General features: G+C 39.0%; 1 protein-coding gene across 1 annotated transcript; it reads left to right on the top strand.

Moving 5' to 3' along the window:
- Window positions 1-6,379: 6,379 nt before the first annotated feature.
- LOC136674062 (uncharacterized) lies at window positions 6,380-9,618 on the top strand. The gene is made up of 6 exons (XM_066649921.1): window positions 6,380-6,551; window positions 6,841-6,939; window positions 7,084-7,149; window positions 7,244-7,368; window positions 8,276-8,365; window positions 9,170-9,618. The coding sequence occupies exons 1-6, from the start codon at window positions 6,407-6,409 to the stop codon at window positions 9,260-9,262; spliced, it is 618 nt and encodes a 205-aa protein (XP_066506018.1). The 5' UTR covers window positions 6,380-6,406; the 3' UTR covers window positions 9,263-9,618.
- Window positions 9,619-9,860: the final 242 nt, after the last annotated feature.

Here is a 9,860-nt window from a genome sequence, read left to right on the forward strand (position 1 = left end):
GGTCTCCTCTGTCCCCAGACGTCTGAGTGTTGTAAGAAGAAGGGGGGATGCCACACAGTGGTAAAAAAATGGCCTTGTCCCAACTTTTTTGGGATTTGTTGACGCCATGAAATTTTGAAACAACATATTTTTCCCTTAAAATGATACATTCTCTCAGTTTAAACTTTTGATCTGTGATTTATGTTCTATTCTGGATATAATATTAGATGTTGGCACCTCCACATCATTGCATTCAGTTTTTATTCACAATTTGTTTAGTGTCCCAACTTTTTTGGAATCCGGTTTGTATGCAATAAAGAAGTTTCAGCAGAAAGGAATGTGAAATGAGTTGTTCTCCTACGCAGATACAGGGAGAACATATCAAAGTTCCCACAGACAGTCCCCCAGAGCAGGACCTGAAACCACATCCTCCAGGACCTGCTGCACCACCATGCTGCCTGCATTTAATATCAGAACAATGGATTTAATATTTGTTTGTTGAGGTTTCTTTGTTATTTCTATCATATAGGATTTGTTCTTAATGTCTTAACAGGAAAGTAGATAAAGGCCATGTGGTCTTTGACTTTTAAACAGTGCTAGATCAGGTGGTGCTGGTATTAAATCAGAGTCATCCAGCGCTGTGCTGCCTGTGCAGTAGATATGTTCCAGCAGAAACATAATTGTTTATTTGGGAGAAAATAAAATATATTTGGTGTGTTTTTGTAAATTCACAAAAACTCAGTTGATGGAAAACCCACTTCTGTTAGTTACAGAGACGGTTTCTGGGAACCAAACTTCAAGGTTGGATGTTGTAACTGTGTGAGCTTATTCTCTTATATAAACAATTAAATAAAGCAAAAAAAATATACCTTTAAAATCAAATCTGTACAAATTATTTGTAAAAATGAATGACAATTTACCTCCATTATCCACTTTTTAGTGTTGTCTATTGCTTTGTTGTTCTGAGGCAAGTGCAGTAATCCTGCATCCACACTGAAAACACAGTCCACTCTGAGAGTATTCTCTCTGCCTACAGATCCTCTGTTGTCTGGAAATTTAGATTCTGGGAGGAGTGAATGATGAAGAATCACTAGAACAGCAGGCTTGGAGTCTGTAGAAAGAAAATACAAGAGTACTTTCTATGGTTTAGAAACCATCATGTTTGAAACAGAGTAAAGACATTTATTGCTGAGCTCCTCACACACAATGTTCACATTTCAGAAGCAGTGATCATCTTTAACACAGAGAGGTGCTAATGTAGGAGCATTCTGATGAAACACTACAGTACCTGAGATCTTCAGAAGCTTTGTCAGGGCTAACTTAAGCTCAGACTTCACATCACACACAAGGAAGAATAACAGGATGAAGTCACATTCCTCCGTTTTAGACACCTCCTGCAAACCACAATATGAAGATGCCTCTTAAAGCCTTCAGGGGAATTCCTGACCTCTTCGTACACAGCTGTAAACTTCAATGGCTTCTATTCTGAGAAATAGCAATAAAAGAAAAGAATTAGTGTTTCAGCCATGGTCAGTTACACAACATCATAAAGGACACAGCCCACCCCAAACACAGCCTCCTCACACCTGTCTGTTGTTATCAGTTTTATTAGTCGTGGTATTATTAGTGAACACATTAAATTAAGTTTTCTTAATGCTCAGGCTATCAGAGTTGAGAAAGACCACCACCAACATTATAAATATATGTCCAACTGTGTGATTAGCTCCACTGCATACACAAACATAGAAACACACTGTGATGGTGTCAGGGGAACTTAATTTATGAGTGCAGTGTGTTTTCTCAAGAAAAACATTCCTCTGTAGACACAGTCATTTACATAAACCAGGTCTGGCTACATTCCCACAGTAAGGCATCAGTACTTCATATTTTATAACACACACTTCAGTGATTTTATTGCAGACTCTCTGTACAGCAGTCCTCAACTCATTTACATATGGTTATCTTTTTTTAAATTTCCTGCATCTTCAGTATTGTATTTAGATGGTCATGGTCCAATGAAAAACATGTGTCTTAGTTTCCTACATCATTTGAACATAGTACATTGTGTGAATGGAACTATAGAAATGCTTCAAATATTTTTCATTGACTTCTATTGAAGGTTAGGGTGTTTTTCCCTCTCCTGTAAAGTTACTAGTTTGGAGATATATGTTCTTCATTTATATTTATATATTACATTTATTCTTTTCTGAACCAAAACCGAGAGACTGTGGGCTAAGAGTTTTACTTTTCACTGAACCTGAGGTTTATGCCACATACAACAAATAAAGCACTTGAACCTTGAACATTGAATAAGACTTACCAGTCATGGTTGTTCTTCTGCTTGATTTCCATTGCTTTCCTCTGTGTATCTGCTCTCACAGTACATTACACAGGTGTTAGAGACTCAGAGATTATATAAAGCTGTGTGTGTCCAGAGTGTGTGACTTTTTCTAAATATATCTCAAATAATAATGAATTTAATTTAGATACACAGTCATTAACTTTCCTGACAGACCATAAATGTTCTTACCACGGCTGTTTCTTAGAGATGTGTAGGAGCAGAGCCTGTTCTGACTGCTTTCCTGGCCATGCTTTCACTTTTATTCTTCCCTTGCAATCACACTGTAAGCATTATATAAAGCCTTATCAACACATAGAGATAGGATAAAATAATAATAATAATAATAATAATAAATTGTGCTGTAAAAACCCACATGATGTAGTGTTCGAAATCCCTCACCACTCTCCTGAATTCAGTTCCCTATAATAGTGGACACTTTGGTTTGTCCTCCCCATGTCTGTGGACTGAGTACTCAAAGGTGTCAATATCTGTGAGGGTGTGTTACCTCACAAAGGACTAGCACCCCCTCCAGGGTGCGTTCCCTCCTGCCTTGTACCCAGTGATTCCATGTAGGCTCCATTTTTAAACGCTTGGTGTCACAGTATTTCAGATAGCTTGTTTAAAAACCATAAGATACACAGCTTCTACACCTCAAAGACACATTGACAGAACAGGTTCTGGTTGTATTCTAGAGACTTGAGGGGAACAGTTATCTCAGCAATGGTTCAGCAATGGTTTCAATCCTCATTTCAACCTGAGTGTCACTTTAGAAGAACACTATCTTAAAATCACAGCTTCAAATTCATTGTTATGTTTCTCTGTCATGTAATAGCCTCTGCTATTGCTACTCTGGGCTCAGCACTGCAGAAGCTGCTCTATGTAACTTTTGGAGGAGGGTACAAAACCACATCACCCTTGCCCCTCCTTTGCCTTTAATTTCAGGAAAGCACGGTAAAGGTGAATTACACTCTGCAAAGGGAGCACAGAGACAAAAACACCTAGTCTTAACTAAACTGTTGCTTTAAATCATGTTAAACAAATCTCCTTTCTACTGGATGAGTGACTGGCTGCTGCTCTTTCACTTTCACTGCTCTCCCACAGTTTTCTGCTGACACCACCGCAGGTCATGATTCACTTTCATTTGTGCTGTTTTTTTTTTTCAATTTTGTCCAGCTTCAGTTACACTTCACCCCCAGTTTAGTTTCAGTCCTGCAGCCTCTGCCTCTTTTCCTGACAGTGGTTGGACACATTGCTCTTTAATGAGGTCTGCAGCTGATTTCCCGTAAAGGAGCTTGGAACACACCTTACTTTGATTTGACACATCATAAAGATGTTGTGCCCACGTCCTCATGTTAATCTAATTATTTCTGAAAGGATCACATGCCCCTTTAAGATTGCTATTTGAAATGATGATGGGTCAATGAGTGTAAGTGCATTCTAATCAAGAGGTTCCTTAAAGCTCTGCTTTTGTAGGAAGGCACACACATAAATTCTCCTGACATCCCAGTGCTGGTGTATCCCTCAGAAGAGCAGGGACTCCAGAGGTATGCCTTAGAAACACAGGCAATTGACATCAACAGTATCAGATGAGCAACAGTGGGCTAAAGGTTACAGAAGTGGTCACTGCTTACTGGACAAACAGGGGTGGGGGAATAAAGCCACGTATTTCTTCCCTCAACATAAAGAGCTGAAGTGACCTTGAGGAAAGCACCTAACTCCCAACTGCTCCCTGGATGCTGGGATGGTGTGTGTGTGTGTGTGTGTGTGTGTGCAAAAGTCACAGATTAGGCTAAAGGCTATGGGAAGTAAATCCTGCCAAAATTAAAACTGCAATGAAAAAATACAAAATAAAATTAAATTTGATATTTCATTTTTCACTCAAGCATTTGTCAGCACTGAGAAAATTAAATGAATATTAAAATTAAAAAATGTTTTTTGTACATTCATTTTCAAAAATCTGCTGGTATTTCATGAAAACACCATTCAAACACCACTTTGGCTTAGCTTTTTGTTTCATTAACTGCATAATAAGTGGTCAAAATGAAAATGAAAATGAAATATTTATTTGCTATGCAACAGATGGGACACAATTAAAATGAATAACTGATTTTTAAAAAAAAGTCCAAAGTGACATTTTCAGCTCTATATACATTTTCACTGACAAACAGAACTTGAAAACGAAAGCGTCACCTACTGCCGATTTCTGTTTCATTTTCTACTGTCCATTTTCACTTTCAGGCTGAACAACATGCAAATATATGTTGATTACAGCTTCTCGTGTGACCCCCTTGGAGCTGCTGGGCGAAGCCTCGGCTATAACATAACCCTGGGCCACAGCAGTCAGCAGTGAGGGTCTGCCTCATCCAGTTTCATTTTCATTTTTATTTTGGCATTTTACCTCCCATCAAAACCTATGAAACACTGTAAATTGTTTCATTCTTTTCTTCTCTCTGGAGTACCTCTGGGATCAACACCTGATCTCACTAATGGTTTTGTGGCTGAACGCAATCAAATTCTGAAAGCAATGTTCCAGCATTTATTGAGGTACAGAAGGGGCAGGGCATGACCGTGGCCTGTTGTTCTTCAGTCCTCCAGCAGATGGCGCTGGATCCTCCATTTAGTCATCAACACAGCAGGCTTAAAAGTCTTTCACTCTGGACTCATCAGCCTGGGGGGTTTCACCATGACGAAGCTGAACTTGGGGAATTCCAAGAGCACAATCCTTATGTGTAAGACACTAAATATAGTGAATATACTGAAATATAGAAGATTTATTCATGATGATGAAGTGAGGGGAATTCAGGAGGGAGCTGAGGTCGCTTCTGCTGGGGGCACTGTAAGTGTGAAGAGTGCAGCTTTAGAAAGGAAAGACTCTAAAATCATTGATAAATGACTCTCGGGAGAAGCAGTAAACATTATCTACCAAAATAAACGTGTAATTTCAGTGCTTACTCTATAAATATAGTAAACATGATGCTGTTTTTTTAAACATATTTATTTCAGTGTTACCAGTTGAATTATTAACAGTATTGCTGCTATTAGTCACTGCCTCTGATGAGTGCTGCGGACTGTGCTTACACAGGACTATGAGAAACATGAGACAGCGAAGTTTCCACTTACACTGCCATCAGAAATAACCAAGCCTTCCATCCACAGAAGATTTATTTATGATGTTTCAGTCACAAATGTCTCAGAGCAAATGCTGCATTTCTTGGCTATTAGGAGGCTCTCGGAATTGGAAAAACATTTTGTAACATAAGAACTTGTTTTTGAGGCAGAGGTGATATCCCACTTAAGTGAAGTCTTATTAGCACCTGCTTATAAATAAATAAAGTTCACACACATCAGAGAGCTCACAACAGTGACAACCAGTGAGAGCGGTGTTAAGTGCTAAAGTTAGTGTAACTGAATTGCTAGTGTGTGTTAGATTAGGGCAAAAACATAACCTGAGTACTTAGAAGGGTTATTTAAATATTCCTTCATTCATTGTCTGTAACCGCTTATCCAGTTTAGGGTCAAGGTGGATCCAGAGCCTACACGGAATCATTGGGTGCAAGGAACACACCCTGGAGGGGTCCCCAGTCCTTCACAGAGTGATGCACACAGACACTTTTGAGTCGCCAATCCACCTACCAACATGTGTTTTTGGACTGTGGGAGGAAATCAGAGCAACCGGAGGAAACCCACACGGATACAGGGAGAACATACTAACTCCTCACAGACAGTCACCCGGAGCGGGACTTGAACCCACAACCTCCAGGTCCCTGAAGCTATGTGACTGTGACACTACCTGCTGCACCACCATACCGCCCCTATTTAAACATTTATAAATAAATAAATAAATAAATAAATGGAAAAAAAATTAGCAGAGACATGAGATAGCTGTATTACAGTACGTCACATGAAACAGAAACAGAAGAGGAAAATGTGGTATATATGGTTAGTGTTTGTGCTGACCAAAGACAACCAATCTTTTGCTGAGCAAGTTGCACTTCCTTTAAATATACCATTGTGTGAGAATAAGTGTTACACTCTCTTCAGTGCCTTTGCGAAGGTAACAGTATTGTGTCTGTGTTGATTTGAGCGATGGAGTTGCAGCAGAGGAGTTTTAATGTGTACGATGATGGAGACAGGAGAGACGGCCAGGAAAAAACAGAGGACATCTATCAGTGTCTGCAAGATCCCACAACTGCACCCCGCGGACAAGTTAGAACTGACCAGCCGACGTCCGGTAAGGTAAAGTTGGTGAGGTTGCATGGGCTGACCAGCAGATGACCTTAGCTGCTGCTGGAACAGAAACGGGTCTCCAAGACCCAACCCCCAAATTGAACATGGCTATATAGAGGTCCAGGCTGGTTCTTGCTTGTGCCTTTCTTTAATTTTCATTCCATGTTCGCTTCCCTAAGCATTGACCAAATATTAATAATTGCAGTCATACAATGATCTGTTCAAAGCAATTTCTAGCCCTGGGTGTGTCAAGTTTGCTACTTTTCTGAACTGGAGTTCTTGTTTTCTCTAAGGATCTGCAAGTGCTGCAGGAGGGGGAAAGATGATGTGCCTGCTTCTCACCATCATCATTTTTCTACTGACTGCCATCCTCTGCATCGTTGTGATCCACTGTGAGGTTTTCCCTTGGCTGTACTCTCACATCAGATAGGGAAACCTGATGAGTTCACTTTGTCCTACTTAGAGAATGACTACACTTATCCACTGTGTGTCTTTCACCTGCTTGAGCTCTCTCAAACAGCCTTGTCTTGTTACAGATTACCACTTCAGACAAACCCAAGTGGTGGATGAGTTTAACCGGGGTGCACTGAGCACAAACAGAGGTCAGTTCCAGCTCAGTGACTGGAGAAACTCTTTGAAGTGTTGCATATACTGTGGCTATGGTGATAACACTCTTTGCTTACTGTCACATTTCAGAAGTGTGGATTCTCCATGATGAAAAGTTTTATTTGTTCTGGAGTGACTATGGAGACTGTGACACTGCTGAGAGGTTCTGCACCACGAGGAAAGCCAGCCTTGCTGCTGTGGGAGAAGATAACATGGTATACACAAACAGACACAAACAGACACACACACACACACACAAACATACACACACACACATACAGTGTTAACTCATTTCCAAAAAAACTAGAACATGGTCTATTAGTAAATACAGAAGGTAATGATTTTTAAAACAGTTGCTAAGAAAACTGGTAACAAATCAAACCAAATTTTGCAAATGTTGAAACAGAAATTCAAACAGAAGGGTTTTTTAAAAATAAAATTGGTTCATCTAAAATCAGGAAAGGTTGTTTTTGACCAGTGCATGGCATCCTCTATGCTTTTAACAGCACTCTGTAAGGGTTTGGGAACTGAGGAGATCAGTTGCTGTAGTTTTGAATTGATCTCCTTTGTGGTGGGCCAAACATTTTCAGAGGGTTACAAATCTGGACAGGTCTGTCAGTTTAACTCCGGGTATTTTTTTTTTACTAGAGAGCCATGCAATTGGAACTTGTGCAGAATATGGTTTAGTATTGACTTACTAAATTAATGAAGTCTTCTCTGAAAAAAATTAAACCTGTTCAGGAAATCAAACCCAAGCAGGTAATTGAACATTGTGCATACTTATCTGTGGTTTCTGAAATGAGAACTGCTCTCTAGTCTTTTGTGTAGAAAGCAGCAGCTTCACCCACTAACATCAACCACTGACTAAAACAGTTGCCTCATTCTGAAGAACTGATGTTGTTTGCAGATGTGAGATACAGAAACATGATGAAATCAATCACATTCCCTTAAGACATGTCTTAGTTTTAGGATTTATGATTTTCTTGCACTGTACTAGTATGAAAGTATGCAAAGTTTGTCGTTGAGTTCAAGGCAAGGTTGTGTTTACCAATAATTTTCATGTTAATACTAAGTCATCGCACTGTGATGTTACTCGTGTAACTGTGATTCTGTGTATTTTAGGTCTGGTTGAAGTCTCAGATCAATGGAAAGCACTTCCTTGTCAAGACAGGCCAATTGGACAGCTCTGGATTCTCTGACCCTACATTTATGGTATTTAACATTAGTAATACTGCATCCATTCATTCATTTTGGACTGCACAGGCTGCATGTCCATTATGGGGCATCACACACTCGCCCAGTAACTCTCACACACTTATTATTATGTGTATGTTATTGTGTATTACATTTCTGTTATATAGTACACTGTCAGAAATTTTGTCACTGTGGTGGTACCTTTTGCTGTCTATATGGTGGTACCCTCAAGAGTGTATATCTTTACCTTTAACTAGGGAACATAATTGTACCTTATTTTATTATAATTGTAGCTCTTAAAATTGTGTTGATTTCATATGCCCCATTTTATCTCCAGAACTTTTATTATGGTTTTATATATGACACAGTTTTATAATGAAAAATTACAAACATGTATCTCTCCTTCTGGAGAAGAAAATGTAATGTACCTTTAAGGAACAAAACTGGACTTTTATACACTGTTGTACCTTTAAAGATACATTTACAATTTGCATATTTAGTGAACAATATTGTATCTCTACTGTACTTTTTTTCTGAGAGTGTATAATAAATAAATTACATCATCAACACTGCTACATAAAAGCAATTAAGCATAAGGTTACTGTTAAAATCTGGATAGACTTATTCAGGATGTCACTGAAATGCACAGAATAAGCGTAGAAACATAGACCTCAGACCAATATTATACACATACCTTTGAGAGGACCACACCCAGTACCTTGTTCCTGAAAGTGTTGAGAATTCCAGAAGATACTAAGCTTGTACATTAATCCAGTGTACATCCACAGCCATCTTTGTGACACTGACTCCACTCTTTGGCAGGATGGAGATGAATCTGAGTGCCAGCTTCTGGACGTGACTTCTGAGTTTGTTAAGCAGGAGGTGGAGGGATGGGTTTGTGAGAAAGCTGTCTAATGGCCTCCACTTCATCACCATCATTCCTAATACTTTCAAGCTTTTAGAAAGTCTTGCATGGTCAAAATACATGATGGGCTCTGTAGAATATCTGAAGAAGTTGGAAATTTGATGTTATGCTTTGCCTTAAAAACAATGTTTTTGATTGTTAATGGTGACCCCTAGTGGAGGGGGTCCTGCTAAACATGAGTGAGTGCGTTTTTGTATGTATATGAATATTTTTCTTCTTCTTTTGGCTGCTCCCATCCGGGGTCACCACAGTGGTTAAACCGCAATCTGCACTGGCAATCTGGCACAGATTTTATGCTTTTTTTTTTGTTTTGTTTTTTTCAAAATTAATGTTATTATCAAGTTGTCAGCAAGTAATAAAATATAATTCGGGTCATATATAGGTTTCTTGTGAACGCTATATATTTATTTAAACATGATGAACATCCACGAACATTCATAATATTTTAAAATGCACCATGTGATGTATGTTGTTGAAATAAAAAGAAGAGGTAAAAAAATCCTGCCTGCTACACACCATTACTTCCAATATATTAAGATAAGTTCAACCTGACCAGTCCAGTCAAAGTCTATGTTGGAACAGTGACGG

Source organism: Hoplias malabaricus, chromosome 2 (assembly GCF_029633855.1).
Source record: "Hoplias malabaricus isolate fHopMal1 chromosome 2, fHopMal1.hap1, whole genome shotgun sequence".
NCBI lineage: Eukaryota > Metazoa > Chordata > Actinopteri > Characiformes > Erythrinidae > Hoplias > Hoplias malabaricus.

Excerpts from the sequence above, each read along its gene's own strand:
- LOC136674062 (XM_066649921.1), top strand. The coding sequence starts at position 6,407 with ATGGAGTTGCAGCAGAGGAGTTTTAATGTGTACGATGATGGAGACAGG. Across the intron at positions 6,552-6,840 it reads AACTGACCAGCCGACGTCCG|GATCTGCAAGTGCTGCAGGA; the intron begins GTAAGGTAAAGT and ends GTTTTCTCTAAG. Across the intron at positions 8,366-9,169 it reads TCTCTGACCCTACATTTATG|GATGGAGATGAATCTGAGTG; the intron begins GTATTTAACATT and ends ACTCTTTGGCAG.